Genomic DNA, 23,255 nt, shown 5'->3' on the forward strand with positions numbered 1-23,255 from the left:
TCAGTGAATTTGTTGGAAAACCTTAGGAAAATTTAAAGTAGTTCTGTGATTTGTATCACTGCTTCAGTGTGCTGAACTCTTTGTCATTTTATGAAAGGGGTATGAATTTATTTATTTATAGTTTCTTCTATTTTATTTCTATGGGGAAAATAAATGTAATGAAGTCCAGAACTCAGATGCAAGGAATGGAAGGGGGGAAATCAAGTCAGGGATTTGGATTTTTAAACTGTTGAGGGGGGAATTTACAGACCTGATAGTCCCCAAACTTTTTGGCACCAGGGACAGGTTTTGTGGAAGACAATTTTTCCACGGATTTGGGGGGGGGGGTTTGAGGGGATGGTTTTGGGATGATTCATGCACATTACATTTATTGTGCACTTTATTTCTATTATTATTACATTGTAATATATAATGAAATAATTATACAACTCACCATAATGCAGAATCAGTGGGAGCCCTGAGCTTGTTTTCCTGCAACTAGGTGGGTTAGGCTGAGAGACTGTGACTCACCCAAAGTCACCCAGTGGGTTTCAATGGCCAAGTGGGCGCTAGAACCTATGCCACACTGGATTAGACAATGGCAGGGCCTGTCCCCATAGAAAATGAATGGAGAACCTCCAGCCCACAGGCTGGATGCAGCCCCTGGGGGTTTCCATCCCTGTGCAAGCAAGCTTCTTTTGCTGTTAACTCTGATCACTGATTGGGGATAAGAGGATATTTAAAAGCATTTAACCTTTAAATATCCTGCAAAGAATGGGATAATTGCAAAGATTTTGAGCAGTGCCTTTTGCAGGCAAGAGAGCTGCTGCACAGAATTAAGATGTGCATTTTACAGACCAGAGATCTGCTTACTTGTGAGTAGACATGCAGAGACTTTGAATTTGGGATGCTCTTTAAAAGTGTTGGAGTAATTCAGAAGTCTTGTCCTGCTTGCTTTTGAGTAGGGCTAGACACAGAGAGACGCGCAGGCAGGCAGCGCTGCTTGCACCTGCCCGGCGGCCAGGTAGAGCATGCTCACCCAGAGCCCCCTTCCTCCTCCCTCATCAGCAGGAAAGGACATGCTGCCCTGCCCACCACACTTGCGCACACGAGGAGGAGGAGCAGGAGAAAGAAGGCAGGGGCTCTGCGTAGCCGCCTTTGGCCCGCGTTTTCCCCACACACACACTGCAATGGGACGTTTCCTGGGCTTAAGATTCGGAGGTTACCTCGTTCCTCCTCAGTTGATTGCCCTGGAAAAGAGGCTTGCCCAAACAGAAAAGAGGCTTGTTTGAAGAGTGGGCGGGGCTTAGCAGCACATTAGGGGGTTCAGTTGAACCTGTTGTCTGCACGACAATGCTTACATGCATTTGTGGTTTATAATCAAAAGAACAGCACTTGCTGGAATCCTTCCCTTCTCCGGATTTCCAGCGTGCTCTGCCCAAGCAAGTGCATCGAAGACTGGGCGCCTCCGCTTATTTTCCTGGCGAGCGAAATCCGATGTCTTTCGGCCACTGCGAGTGAGCGGGTGGGAATGTTTTAGCACGCCCCGCCTCCGTGGGGAAAGATGGGGGGGGGGGGCAGGCGGGACTTCCCGGACTTCTGGGCCGTTTCTCTGCAAGCGGACCGGGTCCACCAAAGCTTATGCCATCATCAATGTGTTGGTCTTGAAGGCGCCGCAAGACTTGGTTCTTGTTGTTGGCGTTTCAAGGTGGCGTTGTTGTTGTTGAGGGTTGAAGGAGAAACACGACGACGTCGGCGGAGCATCGGAGGACGAGGAGCAGGGGGCGAGGGGGGAGGCGGCGCCGGCCGTGGTGGAGCGGGCAGAAGAGCCGAAACGACGACGAGGAAGAGCAGCTGCAGTGCAGCCGCCCCACCCCGCCACCCTCGAGCCGCGGGCGATGCGTCTCCTGGTCCTGACGGCGCTTCTGGCTGCAACGCCCCCGCCGGGTAAGAGCGCGCGCGCGCGCGCGCACACACACACACACACACGGAACAGGCGGGCAGCGCCCCTCCTCCCCCCTCGCCCAGGGGGGCGTGCTCTTCGTCCCCGCCCCTAATCACTTCCCCCCCCGCCCCCGTTTCGGGACCTGCACCCCCTGGCGCTTCCGTTGCGCAAGCTCTGCGAGCACTTGGACGGGCGCCGCCCTCGCTTTCGCGGCCAGCCCTTCTTCCAGGCGCCCAGACGGCGGCCGCGACGTCTGCCTGGGAAAGGAGCCGAGGGGGAGCGAGCGAGAGACCCGCGGGTTCCCCTCCTCCCGCAACTTCTGCTGGACTCCTCCCTCCCCATCCCAAGGTCTAGGAGAAGGAAGACTCGCAAACAGATTTAGTAGGGGCAGGCCACCGGCGTGGGGAAGCCCCCGCCATGAGTTAACCGTTCATCAGCTGAGACAAATCGAACAAAAGGTTCATATGGCACGAAAAGATACAGATTTACATATCGTAGCCTGAAAATGCTTCATCTTATATTACAGGGATAAATCGTCCACACAAACCATGACTCTTGAAATGGGCTAGAAATGCAATAAAAATAAGTTTTCAAAAGTTTTGGGGGAGGGGGAATTTTCCACTGCAATACTGAATCACCTGAAAAACATTAATTTCAACTCTAAGCTTCATCCCAGGTACCTGCTTCCCTCGGATTATCCCGTAGCGCTAAACTTTTGCAGTTGTTGCTGTTTTTGCTACCCGGCAACAGCGATACTTTGTATACCAGGAAGTGAGTTTAAGGGGGGAAATATAAAAAATCATAAAAAATCAACGGATGACCCAATTCAATTCAAATTTGGTATGCTTAAAGCTCTCCCTAATATCTATTTCTGTGCCAATTTTGGTGTCTTTATTTTAAAGCTTACACAGATGTACGTCTTTCTTTAAAATCCTGCTCCTGCACCCCAGCGGCGGCTTGGAAGATACGCTCAAAAAGTAGGGGCTAAATACGGTAAACCTTTTTGCTTTATAGCGCAATTAAGGCAAGATGCATGGGACTACTTCACAATCAAAGCAGATTATAAGGTGGAAAACTTCTGAGTCCTTTGCATGCAATTCACTGTGATTGCACAGTATAAGCTCTTTGAAACTGCCAAGCATGCCTAAAATGGTATTTGCCATTGAAATCCTCTCAATGTTACTGATGACTTTATGAAATGAGAAGTTTTCTGCCCCATTTCACTGATGTTGGCAAATAGTTGTTAACATCTCCCAGATCCAGGTTAGGTTTTAAAGTGGCCAGCACCACTCCGTCTGTCCTTCAAGAGTAATTTATTACCTCCTGGACCCAGAGCCGTGCTCTGTCTTCCTTTATGGCCACATTGCCCACCCCAAAAATGCTAGCCTAGTCTCTACTCGGTTATCTTTTTGACATGAGGTGAGGACCTTTTTCCCCCTCCCCCTCCCACGTTTTTTGTATTTTCCTAGAATAGTACAGTTGGAAGGGGCCTATGAGGCCATTGAGTCCAACCCCCTGCTCAATACAAGAATCCACCCTAAAGCATACCTGACTGATGGTTGTCCAGCTCACTAACCACTTTATGCAGCGTTGTTAGCGGCTCTAACCATGGCTAAAAGTGTCATCTGACACGTGTCTGTGGTTAAGGGGTTAAGGCAGAGAGATTCCAGTACAGAGTTGCCTAACTAAGAGTTAGCCACCGGGCTCTATGGCTGCTCTGGACTGCTAATTGATACACTCGCTGCAGCTGCCATTTCGTGTTTCACATTAGGTTATTTGGAGGGGTTTTAGCAGACCGTGCGAACAGTAGAGCTTTTTAAATCCCCACTTGCAATTTCCCCATACAAAGCATCAGTTTCTCCTACCTTGTTGAAGCGCCATTACACCCCTCAGATTCTAATTACTGTGGCGGCACTTCCTGGTGATGCAGCTAGCGCAGCCGTCTGGGAAATCTTCTGCCTCCCCTGTGATGATTGTAGAGGTATACCAGGCATGGCGATGCAGAAAGTAAAGGAACCGCTCCCTGAACGGGGTGATGCATACATGTAATTGCTGATTTCATTGGTGCCTACTCTAAAATGACGGCTGTAACTGCCAGGGATCCTAGAACTAGGGCTGCTGGGATACAGGGTGGATCAGTTGGAGAATCAGGTCCTCCACTAAAAACGTTGTGGTTAGCGTGTGGTTATAGTATCATAGAATAGCAGAGTTGGAAAGGGTCTATATGGCCATTGAGTAGAACCCTCTGCTCAGTGCAGGAATCCACCCTAAAGCATCCCTGACAGACGGTTGTCCAGCTGCCTCTTGAATGCCTCCAGTATGGGAGAGCCCACAACCTCCCTAGGTAACTGGTTCCATTGTCAAACTGCTCTAAAAGTCAGGAAGTGTTCCTGATGTCCAGCCAAAATCTGGCTTCCTGTAACTTGAGCACATTATTCTGTATCCTGCACGCTCAGATGATTGAGAAGAGATCCAGGCCCTTCTGTGTGTGACAACCTTTCAAGTATTATAAGAGTGCTATCATGTCTCCCCTCAATCTTCTCTTCTCCACGCTAAACATGCCCAGTTCTTTCAGTCTCTCTTCAGAGGGCTTTGTTACTAGACACCTGATCATCCTGGTTGCCCTCCTCTGAACACGCTCCAACTTGTCTGTGTCCTTGAATTGTGGAGCCCAGAACTGGACACAGTACTCTAGATGAGGCCTAACCAGGGCTGAATAGAGAGGAACCAGTACCTCACGCGATTCAAAAGCTATACTTTTATTAATGCAGCCCTAAATAGCATTTGCCTTTCTTGTAGCCATATTGCACTGTTGCCTCGTATTCAGCTTGTTATCCACAACAATTCCAAGATCCTTCTCATTTGTGGACCGCCCAGAGAGCTTTGGCTATTGGGCGGTATAAAAATGTAATAAATAAATAAATAATAAATAAATTTGTAGTATTGCTGAGCCAAGTATCCCCGATCTTGTAACTGTGCAATTGGTTGCTTTTTCCTAGATGTAGAACTTGGCATTTATCCCTATTAAATTTCATTCTGTTGTTTTCAGCCCAGCACTCCAGCCTATCAAGATCACGTTGAAGTTTGTTTCTGTCTTCCGGGGTATTAGCTATCCCATCCAATTTTGTGTCATCTGCAGATTTGATAAGCATTCCCTGCACCTCCTCATCCAAATCATTAATAAAAATGTTGAAGAGCACTGGGCCCAGGACTGAACCCTGCAGTACCCCACTTGATACCTCCCTCTAGTTTGGGAAGGTACCATTGATAAGCACTCTTTGAGTCCGATTCTGTAGCCAACTCTGAATCCATCTAATAGTTGTTCCATCTAGCCCACTTTTAGCTAGTTCATTAATCAGAGTATCATGGGGAACTTTGTCAAAAGTTTTGCTGAAGTCAAGATATATGACATCCATATGATTACCCAATCAAAAAATGAGATCAAATTAGTCTGACAGGATTTGTTCCTGACAAATCCATGCTGGCTCCTTGTAGTCACTGCATTGTTTTCAATGTGCTTAAAGATTGACTTCTTTAGAATGTGTTCCAAAATTTTCCCAGGGATGGATGTCAGACTGACTGGTCTGTAGTTCCCAGGTTCCTCCTTTTTGAAGATAGGGACAATGTTACCCCTCCTGCAGTCGTCCGGCACCTCACCAGTCTTCCATGATTTTGCAAAGATAATAGACAGTGGTTCTGAGAGTTCTTCTGCCAGCTCCTTCATTACTCTAGGATGTAGTTCATCAGGCCCTGGAGATTTGAACTCATTCAAACAAATTAGGTGTTCCTTGACCATTTGTTTATCAATCTCAAACTGCAATCCTGCCCCCTCAACTTCTGCTTCACTTTTTCCAGGGGGGAATAAGCCCACTTTTAGGAGAAGACTGAGCCAAAGTAGGAATTGAGCACTTTGGCCTTTTCTTTGTCCTCTGTTATCAATTTGTCATCCTCATTAAGCAGTTGAACCACCATTTCTTTCCTCTTTTACTTTTCATGTATCTGATGAAAGCCTTTTTGTTGCTTTTAGGATCCCTCGCTAATCTCAGCTCATTCATAGCTTTAGCCTTCCTGACTCCATTTCAGCACTTCTGTGCCACCTGTCTGTACTCTTCTTTTATAGCCTGGCCTTCCTTCCACTTCCTTTATGTATCCTTTTTTGTTTTCAGGTAATTTCTAAGCTTTTTGTGGAGCCACATTGGTTTCTTCTGTTGTTTTCTATCTTTTCTCCTTGTTGGAATTGTTTGTAATTGTGCCTTTAAAATTTCCTTTTTAAATACTCCCACCCTTCTTGGACTCCTTTTCTCATTAGGGTCGCTTGCCATGGGACCTTACTTATCATAGTTCTGAGTTTTTAAATCAGCTTTCCTAAAATCCAGAGTATGTGTATGGCTACACTCAGCTTTTGCTTCCTTTAAAAGCAAGAATTCCAGTAAGATGTGGTCACTTTCCCTCAGAGTGCTCGTAACTGCCACTTTATCCACTAAGTCATCCCTATTGGTCAATATCAAGTAAAAGAAAACTTAACTACAAAATGGTTAAAAGTGTTGTCTGCAAGCATTCTGCATGTGGTTAGCGTTAACCACAGCTAAACTTGGTTAAGCTAACGACAAAGCCCAGAGTGTTGTCTGAACAAGGCCATAATGTTGCTAGGAAAGGCAGCTACATCTACCACACACCATTATTAGCAGCAGTACCACTCTCCGCCTGGCTACATTAAAGGTGCTACTTATGTCTTATTATCAACCCACCCAGTAAAGGCATGGGTCAACTCATGCATAAAGATGTGAGTTACATCACAGAGAATAAGGCCCAAATACTTAATAAGCCAGGACAATGTGGACCATTTTTGCTGGTCACAGGCAATTCATCCTCCCAATCTGGATTTGGGACTGAAAGGTAGAGGAAAAGTGTGGGTGCATGTAAGCAAGCAGAATTTGTAACGTTACACAACATGGGGCACATCAGATAAGGCATCAGCCATAGCTTCCAATTTCCTGGCTTTGTAATGTTTGGACAATTGTGAGAAAGCCTTATCTTCTGGTCTTTTCAACCAGCAGGTTTTAGATGATTGAATTTCCTAGGTTTTTGAAAAGCAACATACTTGCTTTTAGATTTGCTACTCTCAGCACTCTATGCATACTATGTATGCATGTCCCATCTATCCATATAGTTCCCCACAAGGCCCAGCCAGGAAAGGTCAGTAAATTAAACCCAGGGGTGAAGGGTAGTGTTCCATCAAGTTCAGCTGAGAGTGGTTGTTGTTGAACATGGACCTACAAGAAGTGATCATGCTGGGTTTTTGGCAAACCCAGTCTGGCAGTTCTATGGCCTGTTAGTCCATCTGTTTTGTAGCCTGCCTCACCAAGCAAATGGGCACGTGAAAACTGTTACGGTCTGCCAGTTTGTTTGTCTTTAGTAGTCCGGGGTCCAGACCTTCAGAAGTGGGAATAGGGTTATGTGTTTGGGGTCAGGCTGAATTATCTCCAGGGGCACTTCACTCAGTGCCTCTGATCACAGAGAGAATGAGGATTTCCCCCAACTCTGTAACTCTTTCTGATGGGTAACTCTTTCCCGTGGAGCTGTGTAAGCAGTGCTCCCAATCCATTATCAAAAGCATCCGTTGTCACAATTAGAGGTTGTCCTTGCAACCTTTTTATTGTAAAAGATGTCACCCATTTTATTTTAGAATGCAAAGTCTAGTCAGACATTAGGAAAATTTATATCCTTCCTTTGCTTGTACGGATGATCATCCCTTGAAAAACTGTGTTTTTTATTGAATGATTTTAACACATTACTAAATGTGATATCTAATATTCTTGCTAAATGACTATCAGACTTTGAAAAGAGGGTATCACTGGATCAAGTTCATCAATTATGTTTAATTGAATAAACTAAAAAAATGTAATTGGATTTTGAATAAATACTCAATTAATTGTTACTGTTTTGAATTTTATTGTTATTGTCTTGCTTAGTGGGTCATTGAAAACCACTATTCTGAATAATGATTTTTATAGGGTAGGGTAGGGTAGGAGGCACTGGGCATGAGTTTGTGGAACCAAGGGGGCAGTGACCTGAAAAAGTTTGGGAACCACTGGTCTAAACTTACATTTATCTGAATTAAGCTTCAAGCCTGCTGCAGCCTAATACAGACTGCAAATTACTTTCATGTTCCTCAGGAGTATTTCCAAACACAATAATTTCATCCAGATAACATTGGACCCCCTTTTGTTTCTTAAGAATTGTTGTCATCATCTTTTGGAAAACGCTAGGTGCTGATGCGAGTCCATAAGGGACATGTTTAGAATGGAATAATCCATTATGTGTAATAAATGCTGTAATATATGCTATCTTCACGCAACATAACTTAATGGTACGCACTCTGCAAATCAAGAGTAGAAAACATCCTTGCTTCCCGTAGTTCTGCAAAAACTTCTATATTTGGGAGGGGATGACTATTAATCACTATAGCTTTATTAGGCTCTCTCAAATCTACACAAACATGAATGCTACCATTCTTCTTCTTTGTCACTACTATAGGTGACACCCATTCAGATGAATCTACTTCCTCAATAACATCTTGTTGTACCAATTTCTTAATCTCTTCAGAAACTATCTCTTACTGCAAATGGTAAATGCTGAAACTTCTGGTGTAAAGGTATCATATTTGATTTCATTTTAACTTTATGAACAAACCCATGTGCACAGCCAAGTTTTCCATCATTCTGGTCTTCCAACGCAGCTGAAACTGGTGTTTGATCTGCAAAAGTGCTTAACTGGGGAGGAACAATGTGGCTATCAACTATTCCAAGATTCAATGCAGCAAATATATCCCTCCCAAGGATAGGAGTACCACCAGGAACAATGTAAATCTCTGCAGATGCACAACATAGCCCAACAGTCACTTTTACAGGCAAACATCCACATACAGGAATTTGGCTCTACAGGTAACACACTAGCTGTATTTTTGGTTCCATAAGTGGTATGTCTCTGAAGTAATGCTGATAAAATGATTCAGGCAATATAGAGACTGATGAACCAGTTTAGAATGAATGAATGAATGAATGAATGAATTAATCCAGCATTAATTCAACATCTTTTGATACACCTGTAACAGAAACGTTAACATTACACATGATTTTTTCCACCCTATGTGTGGGACTAGTCCTTTCCACACTCAAAATAGTAAGTATTGTAACTACATGTACTTGCTAGTTATTATGATGACATACTTTAGCAAAATGTCCAATTTTTTTACAACAGTTACACTGAACCATCCTAGCCGGACATCCTGTGTGGCTTGCAAGATGCTATGAAGACTCACATCGAAAACAGCATTTAGTTAGGCTTTGTTGAAAACTTCCTTTTCATAATCCTTTTTCTGCCTTCTATTGGAACGCCCATGTTAAAGATCCACTGCTTGTACCACACCACCTTTATCCAAATGCATTGGTTTAGCTTCTGCCAGGGCTGCCTCAATTTGAGTTGCAATAGCTACAGCTTTCTCTAATGCAAGATCTGTCTCTAGGAGTAAGCATTCTCATATACGAGGTAAAGATGTTTTCTCAATTAGCTGTTCTCTAATAATTTCTTCCACCATATCTCCAAATTTACATGAGCTCATTAAGTCCCTTAAAGCAGTAATATACTGTAGTACCAACTCCCCAGGTTTCTATTCACGCTGGCAGAATTTGTAGCAATGAGCAAAAAAGTTCTTTAAAGCAATGCATGCAGTCTCATATTTATCATCAACAAGAGGAAGATTGTAGAATATGCATTGGCCTTCAACTCCCAAGCAATGAGTAAGCAATGCACATTTACTTGCTTGAGAAAGCTCCTTATCACTAACTGCCAACAAGTAGTTTTCAAACATCCAAATCCAAGTAGGGAATGCAATTGGAGGCTTACCTGGGCTTTGAAGAAAAGGTGCTGGTGGGTTCAGTGGTAAAAGAGCCCTTCTTCATCTCTAAAATGTTGTATCCAGAGAGAGAAAAACAAAGTAAGAAAATACAAATCCTTTATTTAAGAATCCCTATTGCAAGGCTAGCAGTATGCCTGACAGAACCGGCTAGTTGCTATTCCCAATTTCCTTTTATAGGCTACTACCCTTTAGCTGTGATATGTGGATGTATGTACCTTTAAGAGGCCTGTAGCAGCTAGTCTCCAGGTCCTCATCGAAGGCCTGGGCGGAGCCTCTGTTTCTTCCAGTTGGTGTTGTGGGCCTTGCTGAGGGAGTTTGGTGTGTCGCTGTTCCAGGAGGTTTCAGTAACAAAGGAATCCAGCAAGGAAAAGACTCTGAAGTTATTGCCTGGTAGTCTAGGGGCACGTGGCAGGCTGAGCAGGTAAGCTCACCCGTATGGTCCCTATGCCTGAGGGATACTACATGGTGTCAGAAGTGGGATCTCCCCTTCAGAAATCCACTTGAAGAGGGGTTTTAGTGCCCGCCGCCATATTGGAATAAAATATGGAGCATTTTAAACCTCCTTCTGAGCTAAGCTTTATTGGGAACTTAGGAGAAATTTGGAGGAAATGGGAGCAGAGACTACAAGTATACCTTACAGTTACAAAAGCGGAGAAAGAGTCAGAAGACTACAAAATTGCTGTAATGCTGCACTGCATAGGAGAAAAGGCTTTAGAAATTTACAACACCATTCCTAATATCTATGCAGATCCTGAAAGTCAGACACTAGAAGAAGCCCTTGCTGCATTCAAAACTTATTGTGAGCCCAGGAGAAACCCTGTTTTTGAACGGTACCAGTTCTGGCAGCTTCCTTATAATGAGGAAGCAGGCATAGACTGTTTTGTTACAGCCCTTAGAGAAAAATCTCAGCATTGTGAATTTGGGGCCTCCACAGACCTGATGCTTAGAGACAAAATTGTTTTCAGCATCTCAGACAGCAAGCTTAAAGAAAAGCTTCTAGAAGACCCTAAGTTGACTCTAGAGCAAGCTATTACCATCTGTAGAGCAAAGGCTCTTATCAGGGCTCAGGCAACAGCAATGACCTCAGAAACAAACATCTTAGCCATCCAACATAAAAGCAGAAGGACCATAAGCTACCAAGAAAGTAAAAGGGCCCCAAAGCAGACCTTTGCAACAGTTAAACCTACAGCGGCAAGGGGCAATTCCTGCAGTAGATGCGGTTATGTTCACAGGCCCAGGCAGTGTCCAGCTTTTGGAGAGACCTGCAATAGGTGTGCAGGAAGGAATCACTTTGCTAAAATGTGTAGGACACAATCTGAGCCTTCCAGTCTCACCAAAGATGTAAATGCCTTATTCATGGGAGTAATGACTACATGCCATCAAGCTAGGTTCATGGGAAGCCCAGAAGCCTGGTATAGCACAGTAGTTGTGGCAGGACTTCTAGTTGTTTTCAAGTTAGATTCTGGATCTGATGCTAACACAATTCCAAAAGACATTGCAGAGTGCTTGCAGGATAAAGTGCATACAGCAATGACAAATGTGACACTAGTTGCCTTTGGTGGAGCAAAGGTCAAACCAAGAAGTACCATTGTAGCTCCTTGCAAAAATGGTCTTAAGAATCGAAATCTAACCTTCTATGTCACAGAAACTGGAGATCCACCACTTCTGGGTCGGTCAGCCTGTGTAGCCCTTGACTTGATCAGACGTGTGCACGTATTAGCAGTACATTCTCCAACCAAGATGGAGGGTCTCCTAAAACACTATTCCGATGTTTTTGAAGGCCTGGGTCGTTTCCCAGGTGTGCATCATATTCATGTGGATCCCACAGTATCACCTGTGGTGCATGGATGCAGAAAGATTCCATATGCAGTCATTGCCCCTTTGAAAACAACATTGGAAGACCTAGAGTCAAAGGGAGTCATTACAAAGGTGACTAATCCAACAGCATGGGTCAACAGCATGGTGATAACACAAAAAAAGAATGGTTCACTCAGGCTGTGCCTTGATCCCAGGGATCTCAACAAGGCAGTGAAGCAACAACATTTTTCAATCCCTACAGTTGAGGATGTGCAGAGAGAACTTGCTGGCAAAAAGTTGTTTACCATCTTAGATGAGAAGGATGGCTACTGGCAAGTGGCCCTAGACAAGGAGTCATCGGAACTATGTACGTTTAACACCCCGTGGGGGAGGTATCATTTTAATAGACTGCCCTTCGGCATTAAGTCAGCAAGTGAAGTCTTCCCACAGAAAAATTATGAGTGCTTTGGGGACATTCCTGGCATCCACATCATTGCCGATGACATGATTATTGCAGCATCCAGCAAGGAAGAGCATGATAAGATACTTAAATAGGTACTTGACAGAGCGCGGAAAAAGGGTGTCAAGTTTAATATGGACAAAATTCAATTATTGGTGGATACTGTCAAGTATATGGGCCACATCTTCTCTAAGGATGGTGTACAACCAGATGACAGCAAGGTGGAAGCAATCATCCGATTACCTCCCCCTGAAGATAAGAAAGGTCTCCAAAGAATTCTGGGCACCATTCAATACTTGGCCCAATACATATCTAATGAGTCCAGCCTAACAGCTCCCCTCAGGACTCTTCTACGAAATGATATTATGTGGCAATGGGGGCCTGAACAGCAGACAGCTCTTGATGGACTAAAACAAGCCATTACAACTGCACCAGTCTTGCAGTATTTTGACCCTAAGGAGCAACTATGGGTCCAAGCTGATGCATCCAAGGATGGTTTGGGGGCATGCCTATTCCAGAAAAAGAGACCAATTGCATATGCTTCTCGTGCCCTATCCAAGGCGGAGCAAAATTATGCACAAATAGAAAAGGAACTCTTGGCAATCGTCTTTGCAATGTCAAAATTCCACCAGTATGTTTTTGGTGTCCAAGTAAAAGTCCAATCAGATCATAAGCCACTGGAGGCAATTTTTGCCAAGCCACTGGGGAAGGCCCCAGCAAGATTACAGAGAATGTTATTACAACTGCAGAAATATGATATTCAGATCCACTATACGAAAGGCAAGGACATGTTTATAGCGGACACACTTTCTAGGGTGACTACAAGTACTCTCCCCACAGATACAGAACTCCTCGCTCTCCTTTATTCCTCATATTGAGGCAGTAGCTAAATCTTGTCGATTTTTCCTGTATAATATTGCCAGGATTCGATCATTTTTGTCTGTCTCTTCCACCAAGACGCTTGTTCATGCACTGGTTATTTCACGGTTGGACTACTGCAAACTTCTTCTCTCTGGCCTTCCTTCTTCTCACATCAGTCCGTTGGTTTCTGTTCACCACTCTGCCGCAAAGATCATCTTCTTGGCTCGCCGCTCTGACCATGTTACTCCGCTTCTGAAATCTCTTCATTGGCTTCCAATTCACTTCAGAATTCAATATAAACGTCTCCTGTTAACCTTCAAAGCTTTTCACGGTCTAGCTCCTTCCTATCTCTCCTCTCTCATCTCACACTATTGCCCCGCTCGTGCTCTTCGCTCCTCTGATGCCATGTTTCTCGCCTGCCCAAGGGCCTCTACTTCCCTTGCTCGGCTCCGTCCATTTTCTTCTGCTGCCCCTTACGCCTGGAACGCTCTTCCAGAACATTTGAGAACTACAACTTCAATCGCAGCTTTTAAAGCTCAACTAAAAACTTTTCTTTTTCCTAAAGCTTTTAAAACTCTATGTTGTGCATACTTTATACTGTTAGTTTTACCCTACCCTGTGCCTGCTTACCCTACCCTGTGCCTGTTTGCATTCTCTTCCCCTCCTTATTGTTTTACTATGATTTTATTAGATTGTAAGCCTATGCGGCAGGGTCTTGCTATTTACTGTTTTACTCTGTACAGCACCATGTACATTGATGGTGCTATATAAATAAATAAATAAATAAATAATAATAATAATAATAATAATAATAATAATAATAATCTACAGTTTGTCCAGTACAGACCCGCTTAGTGATCATATGCTCAAATCATTGCAAGAACACACGTCAGCAGATACATGCCTACTGGGCTTGAAGACTCTACATATTAATGGCTGGCCCAGGAGGCGCAAGCAGATTAGACCTGAACTTTATCCCTATTGGCCTCTCAGAGACAGTATTCGAATTGAAAATGAGTTGTTGCTGGTGGGACACAAAATCATCATCCCCCAGGGCGCCAGAGACAACATGTTAAAACTGCTGCACTTACCACACCAAGGGTCAATAGATCTAAAGCACATGCTCGGGCATTGATGTATTGGCCTCGAATGAATGAAGAGATAGAACGGTGGGTCAACAATTGTCAGCCATGCCAGGAACATCAGCCAGCCAATCAGAGAGAACCAATGATCCCACACGAGATTCCAGACCTGCAATGGCTAAAGGTAGCAGCTGATATTTTCGAATTACAAGGTCACTCTTACCTGGTAGTCATGGACTACTTTTCTAAGTTTCCTGAAGTTCTCCACTTGACAGATAAAACAGCTGTGACTGTTGTTGCCAGATTGAAGGCAACATTTGCACGTCATGGTATACCTAAAGAGATAATCTGTGACCATGTACCATTTGCGAGCCAGGTTATGAGACAATTTGCAACTGAGTGGGGGATCACCTTGACACATTCGAGCCCAGCTTACCCCCAGTCCAATGGGCAAGCAGAACGTACTATACAAACCATCAAGCACATGCTATCGAAAGCTCTACAAGATGGCGCTGATCCATATCTGGCCCTGTTGAACCTGCGTAATACTCCAGTAATAGGTTTAGATTTTGCTCCTGCCCAATTGCTCATGGGACGTTTACTAAGGAGCACACTGCCAGCTATTACATCTGCCCTGAAGCCCAGGGTGCCACGTGGAGCGCACCCTAGATTACAAGATCGACAGAGGCAGCAGAAAGCATATTATGACAAGCACACAGCACCTCTTCCACCTTTGCAAGTAGGAGATAGGGTCAGGTTGAAAACAGCTTTAGGTTGGATGCCAGCATCAGTAGCTCAGAAAAGAAGAGAGCCACGCTCATATGTAGTTGAGACTCCCCAAGGTCAAACTTATAGAAGGAACAGGGGGCACCTCAGGAGGGATTGCTTTTCCCCTGTGGGTGCAACCAATGTGGATCTAGGGGTTGCAGAGGAGCTGGCATCCCCTGAGGCAGTGGTCTTGCCAGAAGGACCTCAAGGTGAGCTGGAGCTATCGTCAGATGGAACAGCAGATGGAATCAAATGGACACGGAGCGGGCGAGAAGTGAGACTACCAGCAAAGTTTAAGGACTATGTTATGGGATAGTGGTGAAGAGCTGAGATTAACGAGTTAAGATTTAATTGAACAAAAGATATTGTTTTTATGGAGAAGGGGGGATGTGATATGTGGATGTATGTACCTTTAAGAGGCCTGTAGCAGCTAGTCTCCAGGTCCTCATCGAAGGCCTGGGCGGAGCCTCTGTTTCTTCCAGTTGGTGTTGTGGGCCTTGCTGAGGGAGTTTGGTGTGTTGCTGTTCCAGGAGGTTTCAGTAATAAAGGAATCCAGCAAGGAAAAGACTCTGAAGTTATTGCCTGGTAGTCTAGGGGCATGTGGTAGGCTGAGCAGGTAAGCTCACCCGTATGGGTCTAATCCCAGCTCTCTTAAAGATACAATGCCTATACGTTCACCACAACGCTATGCAAAATACACTACAGTTTAACTGTTGCTGCTAAGTTGTATTAGAAAAACAATGTATGTCCAAACAATGTGAGTAGGCTCAAGTAGGCCCAGAAGCACTTGGAAAGTTTTCTTTTTTTCTTTTTTTCAATTTTCTTTTTTTATTATTATTATTTTAAACAACACAAAAACACAATCTTTGCACCATATATATGTACAAATAAAGGTATACACAAAACAATTACACTAAAATACTATTAAAAATGTTTAAGGATAAGGTTAAAGTATATTTTTGGCCCTCTACATGCCAGAAATGCTAACTAACTTCTTAATTACTATTATATATTAATCAAATTCAGTTCTTTCTTATGACTTATCTGAATCTCATACATTGGGTTCACAGAATCATGCTCCATTTCTCTCTAATTCTTTAATTACAATTGATACATCAATCAAATTTACTTCTTTTTTTCTTTTCTTTCCCCTTCTTAAACAAATACATCATATTTCTCTGTCTCTTGCAAATATTCTATCAAAGATTTCCATTCCAACATAAACATAGTTGTTGATCTTTTTCTCATTATCCCTGTGAGTTTTGCCATCTCAGCCAATTCCAGCATCTTCAACATCCATTCATCCATTGTTGGTGTTGTTTCATTTTTCCAGTTTTGTGCGTATAACAGTCTCGCTGCCGCTATCATGTACAAAAATAAAGTCCCCCTTTCTCTTTTAGTTGTTTGTCGATTAATCCGAGTAAGAAAGCTTCCAGTTTCAGTTCTATATTTGTCTTTAATATTTTTGAATTGAAGAATGTATTTGGGTCCAAAATGTTTTGGCTTTTTTACAAGTTCACCAAAGATGATAAAAAGTTCCTTCTTTTCCCTTGCATCTGCACTTGGAAAGTTTTCTAAGTTGTACTTAAACTTCCACCACTCAAAATTACATAATTGAACTGTTTGAAGCTTTCAACTTTATAGCAGTATGGTCCAAATTTTTAGATTAAAGGAAGGGAGTAGTGTGTGTGTGTGGGGGGGGGGGGGGGAATTAAAAGGAATGTATAGCTACCTATCCCAAGGAGAGATCTGAAGATCAGGTTTTCATCGGTCCAAGAGGAATGTTGAAATCGATCTCTTCTAGAATCCAGGGTGTAGAACTTAGCGAAGTCCAGGTAGGGAAAAATAATCCAGGTAGAAAGTGAAGTAAATATTTTTAAATGAGAAGTGCTATGAAGCCCAACCTTCACCAGTCAGCAAAATCAAATAGAGGGCAAAAACCAGGCCTGTGCATCACTTTGGATCTGAATCACTGCCAAGTTTGAAGCATATTGGTTCATCCACTGATTTTTAGAATTTTTTTAAAGAAGATTGAGGCTTTAAAATTAAGTTTTGGAAATATGCTATCATTTTTAAAGATAAAAAGATGAAACCCAGCTCCATGATATGTCCTAAGTAGGACTTTAGGCAAACTAAGTTTAAATCATATCAAGTCATCCCCTGATTTTTAGGATTTTTTAAAAAGTTTGAGGTATTAAAATTATTTTTTTAAAGAATACACTGTCATTTTTAAAGATAAAGAGAGTAAACTTAGCACCATGATAGCTCCTAAATAGGGCTTTAGGCATGCCAAGGTTGAAGCATATCAGTTCATCCCTTGTTATTTGGGGGGAATGTTTAAAGTTCAAACTCAAACCTCTTTGAGGTATAGCACCTTGAGAAGTAACCAAGTTTCACACACACACAAAAAAATGAAATTACTGATACAGACATGAAAATTACAGATACAGACATTCCAAGTTTGAAGCAGATCGGTTCAACCCTTGATTTTTTATGGAATTTTATAAATGTGTGCTTTATTGTGTACTGCTTGTGCATAACACACAGCAGAGACACTCACACACAAAGTAGAAGTCAGTGAGAGACTCAACAAGACAGAACTCAGATTATTATTATTATTATTATTATTAGCTGTGCTTACATTTTATGATGTAGTTCAGTAACTCAATTCTGAAAGAAGGAACCAAAATGGATGCTCTTCCTAACCTCTTTGATTAAGGGGATGTTTTGCGATCTCTTTTTCCTATTAGAGACAGGTAGGCTCTATTATTATTATTATTATTATTATTATTATTATTATTATTATTATTATCTCTTTCTCGCTCATGGAGTTTTTTCTAGACGGACATGACGGGCATTGCCAGTCTTTTACAGATTCAGAAATTTCCTGACAATTGAGCGTCTTTTAGTATGACTGCTTTCTGGATGTTGGTGTGGATGTATTTTGGTAGGCTTAATTTCTGAAGGTTTTCTGTATAGTTTTTTGATGTAATGCCAGTGACTGATATGACTAATGGAATAATTGTGACCCTTTCCTGTTTCCATAATTCTTTGACTTCTCTCTTTTCCTCTTCCTTTTCAACAACATTTTTGTCATTCGGTATTGCTGTGTCGTTGAGGTATGCATGTTTGTTTGTTTTTGTCTATGACCATTATGTCTGTTTGGTCAGTATGAATTGTTCTGTCCCAGTATATTTTATGATCTGCATTTTCCAAGATTTATTCGGGTGAGTATGTATAGTATGGTGTAGGTTGTTTAATAAGGTTGAATTTGATGGCCACTTTTTTGAATTATTTTTGCAGCTATATTGTTTCTGTCTGTATAGTCCATTCCAGCCAGAATTTCACATCCTCCTGTTACATGGTTTATTGTTTCTTGGAATTGATAGCATTTCTTGCATAGGTCTGTTGTTACCTTGTTATCTTTTATGATAGCACTCTTCAAATACTTAAAACATTGTTACACAGAGGAGGGCCAGGATCTCCTCTCGATCCTCCCAGAGTGCAGGACACAGAATAACAGGCCTCATTTAGTCCTGCAGATAAGACACCGGTATATTTACAGCAGCTCACATACCTTAAACATAGAACAGCCTATTCATAGAACAGCACATTCAAGAGCACGCCTCAATGTGCTTCCTTCTGCAGTTCTAGAAAGCTCTTTAGGAGAACTCCATTCCATAATCGAGTATGTATCTGTGGAGATGGTAACATTGAAACCATTGCCCACGTGCTTCTATTTTGCTCTCTGTACAGAAATACTCGTGAAGAGTTAACAACCCCCTTATTATCCCCTTATCTAGGGCGTTCAACTGATTATTATGTGAACTTTCTTCTTGAGGATTCCAACAGGATGGTTACAGCAAAAACTGCAATTTTTTTAGCAATTGCTATTAAAATGAGGGCTGTAACCCTGAGTTTTCAATTATATAATTTTAGCCTTGACTGTATTTAATGTTTTATTTGCTTGGAGATACTGTGTTTTATATATTAAGGACTTTGTTTTTTTTCTTCAACTCAGGACATTTATTGTCTGTTTTATGCCTTATGTTCAGTTAATTGTTCTAAATTGCAATGGCCAATGGCTTGGTGCAAATAAAAATTGATTTGATTTGATAAGCAATTCCAGGGCATCTGTAAAGTTACCAAAATACATGTTTGTCTCATGAAAAATGAAAAAGTTTGCTTTGACTGGTTTGGCTGAAAAACCACATTTCTAGCAGTGGATTATAGGACAACCACTGCACAGACGTGTCTGAAATTTGGCACACATGAGCAGCTCCAGGGCATCTGTAAGGTGACTTACTTTCATATTTCTATGCTGAAAAACAAAAAAGGCATAGGCATTTATTTTTTCCAATGCAAGTCTATGGGAAAATGAAAAAACCGAATGATTCGGACATCTGAATCTTAATTCGGATTTGGATCCGAGGAGAGGCAGACTGGGTCTGAATCGATCCAAAGCAAATCTGGCTCATTTCAGAAGGTCTGAATCAGGATCCCAGGCAAATTGGGGGGCGTGCACAGCCCTAGCCAAAAACTACACCAAGCTGCTCAGGAGCCAGGCAACTGGCTCAGAGGGAAACTGGCCTTGCGGAAAGATAGCCCAAAATAGTCTCAAAGCCAAAGGAAAACATGTTCCAAAAAAGAAAATAAGACTCTTCTTCTCCCCAAAGGGAGGCAAGAACCAGGCTGAGCCTGCTACTCAAACTTCAGGCAGCAAAACTCTCTGCCCTCAAGGAAAGCCAGGCCTGCTTATGAACTAAAGTTTCACTCCCATTCGATTCCATAGCTTTCTTCTAAGTCTTCTATTCTCAGCACTTGAATCCAAAAAGGGACCTTAGTAACACAAATGATTAAGGGAAAATTGGGGAGCAGAGGAAGAAGGAGAACAGGTAGGAGCTAGAGATGTGAAGGCCCGGAATTTTTTTTGAAAATTTGGGGGTGGGTTTTTACTGATTTTTCCCTACGCCTTGTTGTTGACATCCATCACAATCAATGGACTGTACTTCTGGTGTACTTCTGTACTTCTGGTGTACTTCTAGTGTAGGATTGCACTAATGATCATGTTTTTAATTTAAAATCCATACTTCATAGAATCATAGAGTTGGAATCGTAGAGTTGGAAGGGGCCTAGAAGGCCATCGAGTCCAATCGCCTGCTCATTGCAGGAATCTTAAGTAGAATACTCTACTTAAATAGAGTAAGAGTAATAAGAGAACACCCTTCCTACACACACACACACACCAAGCACAGTAGTTCTATTTTAACCTGTAGAATTGTTTTACTTGAAAGCAAATGCTTTTCCTCCACACTGCTGTTATTCCCCTCTCCCTCTCAAAATTCTAAATCAGCTTTGGGGTGGGGTGGGGGGGAGAGACTCGACTGAGCATGCATGTAGTTATGTGAGCTTCATAGATTCATTGTGCAAGAAAAAATAATTTAAAAAAAATAAGTGAATGGAATTTTAAAAAAAGAAATCCCATCCACCAATTACAATAAGGGAGCAACAAAGGATCACTGATGTTTGAAGAAAACAAGGTATAATTATTTCAGAAATCTTGAGACAATATCCTTGTCAGACCTGGATTTCAGTTTAATTTTGAGATTTTTTTTTTTCACTTTAAAATGCCCTCCCTCCCTAAATCTTTTACCAATCTTATTTATTTCTGATTTTTATATATCACTCCCCATTCAACATTTCAGAGTGGTGTATAAGATAAAATAAAGTAGAATAAAAACATATCAGAAGTATATTTTTTAAGAGAAACAAATTGTAAAATAAACCACGGCTGGTCATTAAGGAAAGTCTTCCTGGAACAAAGATGTTTTCAGGAGGTGCCAGAAGGAATACAAAGTTGGCACTTGCCTGACCTCCAGAGGCAGGGAATTCCATAGGAGGGGGGCCACCACAATGGCTCTTCCCCAGGTGGACTCCAATCGGATGATAGGTCTATGAGGAACCATCAGGAGCTTGCCCTGGGATGACCTCAGTGACTGGGGCAAGTTGATAGGGGAGAAGGCACTCTCTCAGGTATCCTGGTCTCAAGTTGTTTAGGGCTTTGTACACAAGTACAAGAACCTAGTTATGTAAAACTGACATTTCTTTCTGGCACACGTAAATTTCAGAAAGATTGGTAAACTATGTATGCTAGAACAACACCCCTTACCCCTTTAAAATGGTTATTTTACTGACAGAGCTTTAACTACCGGCCATGACTGTGGCTGGTAAATAACACATCTGTTAAGGGTGTGGCCCTTAACAACTGCAATTTTTCAGCATTTTGGAACTTGAGTGGACATAGCCTTCAACAAAACACGTTAAAGCAGAAAGTTTTTTGTTTATTGCAGTGGATCGTGATAATTGTTTTTCCCTTTGTTGCTGGTAGTTGATTAGTTGAAGGAGTGCTAGGAAAATAGGATACCTTAGGATACCCTAGCAACAAAAGAAGAAAACACTAACAAATATACTATACATTTATTGCACACATCTCAATATTATGGATGTGTTTGTCTTTCCTCCCCTTTGCAGATATCTGTGGAGCTCTGAATGTCACTGTCTCTCCAGGACCCAAAGTACAATATGTGGTTGGAGACAATGCTACCCTATTTTGCCATGTTTCTCAAAAAAGACGACTAGAGAATCTGCTAGCTGTCCGCTGGATCTTCGCCCTTCCACCTACCCAGGAGTATCTCATGATCAAAATGACTAAATATGGAGTAGTCCAGTACTATGGAAATTACACACATCAGTTCTATAAACAAAGGCTTCATCTTCTTAAGGAGAGACATAGAACAATATACACATTTTTGATCCTGAATCTCCAACAAGCTGATCAGGGGAACTATATTTGCAAAGTTCAGGAGATTGGCAGGCATAGGAACAAGTGGACGTCATGGTCTAATGGCAGTGCATCGACTGAAATCCAAGGTGAGAAAATATCCGCTCTTATTGTAATCTGCTCTTCATGTGTGATGGATTAAATCACAAAGAGCTCAAAAGTTATCCAAAATATCCAGGATTTGTTCAAAATTGCTGAGAATTTATTTATTTATTACAGTTTTATCCCACCTTTTTTCCCTCCAAGGAACCCAAGGCGGCGTACATAATCCTCCTCCTCCTCTCCATTTTATCCTCACAACAACAACCCTGTGAGGTAGGTTGGGCTGAGAGTCTGTGACTGGCCCAAAGTCACCCAGTGGGTTTCCATGGCCGAGTGGGGATTAGAACTTGGATCTCCCAACTCCCAGTCCAACACCTTAGCCACGACCTTCACCTCAGTGTTCCAACCAGCCCTGTATTTCTGCTAGACGGGTGATTCCGTCCATCTAGCAGCGGTGCCTTGGAGAGGGGTGGAATGTTCCCTGGCTCCCAGCTTGGAGCCTTGTCTATTAGCCCAGAGTCAGGAAATTGAACAATCCCACGTCTCCCTCCCACTAGATGCTGCCTCAACATAGACTTGCTCCCTTACTCCAATTTTCAGGATTGCTTATCATTTATTTATTTATTGGTAAAACCGATTGATTATTCAGGCTTTTCAAGGAGGTGGGTCTTTCATTGGTTTGGTGTAATTCTGAGCACTAGTCCAATGGTTTTTAATTTTTTCTGCCCCATTAAAGTCTATGGCAACAGCTGCTAGTAAAGTTATGTCATGCATGTGCAACTTCAGTACTATAATGTTTCCAAAAGATTTTGCAGAGGACAACAATCCTATTCGACGTTCAATACTTATTTCTTTAGTTATGGAATATGACCTCACAATGTCAGGCTACACGTTACTATATAGATTGTGACCTTAGGTATGTTGGGGGTGGGGAGGAAGCTTGGAGGAAGTTTAACCCTTTGCCTACCAGCTGTGGTCTCTGGATCAGTTCCCCCATGCCTCAAAGTTACATTGCCAAAAAGCCATCCAGTTGTAATGTAAAATCCAGGCATAGGGCAAAGGATTAAAAAAACACACCCACTCTCCACTCTATGCTCCTGATCTGTAATAGTAATATTGAATATGTTTGAGTAAAATAGGAAGAAACTAACTTTAAAGTAAAATGTAGTATCATCCTCAGGGAATTTTTGGGGCGGGAGGGGGGGGATGGAATGCACAAGTAGGGGAAGCAGAGGGATCAGGGCCTCACACTATCTTTCTGCAACCAGAAATGCAGTACAAGGGATCCAATTCCTGATCATCCTTTCTACATGGTAAGTAAAGGAAGCATGGGGATTGAGATCCAATTACTAGGTCTTTGCTATTTTCTTTGTGGTAGGGAAAGGACAAGCCAGGATTGTCCATCACACTAGAGTATTTATTTATTTATTTATTACATGTTTATACCGCCCAATAGCCGAAGCTCTTGATGTAGAGTTATTCACACATTACATCAAATTTGCATTCACATTATAGGAGTGTTCATTAAGATGGTTGTGAGAATCTAGCCCTATTCTGCTCAC

The 23,255-nt window shown here is 42.3% G+C and overlaps 1 protein-coding gene across 1 annotated transcript in view; it reads left to right on the plus strand.

Moving 5' to 3' along the window:
• Window positions 1-1,858: 1,858 nt before the first annotated feature.
• Window positions 1,859-23,255, plus strand: part of VSTM4 (V-set and transmembrane domain containing 4) — a 121,187-nt gene continuing 99,790 nt past the window's right edge. Inside the window, exons 1-2 of the mRNA XM_063125881.1 lie at window positions 1,859-1,926; window positions 21,342-21,740. Of these exons, the coding sequence (XP_062981951.1) occupies window positions 1,878-1,926; window positions 21,342-21,740 (448 nt within the window). The 5' untranslated portion in view covers window positions 1,859-1,877. The remainder of the gene's footprint in view (window positions 1,927-21,341; window positions 21,741-23,255) is intronic.

This window comes from Elgaria multicarinata, chromosome 5 (genome assembly GCF_023053635.1).
Source record: "Elgaria multicarinata webbii isolate HBS135686 ecotype San Diego chromosome 5, rElgMul1.1.pri, whole genome shotgun sequence".
In the NCBI taxonomy this organism is placed as follows: domain Eukaryota; kingdom Metazoa; phylum Chordata; class Lepidosauria; order Squamata; family Anguidae; genus Elgaria; species Elgaria multicarinata.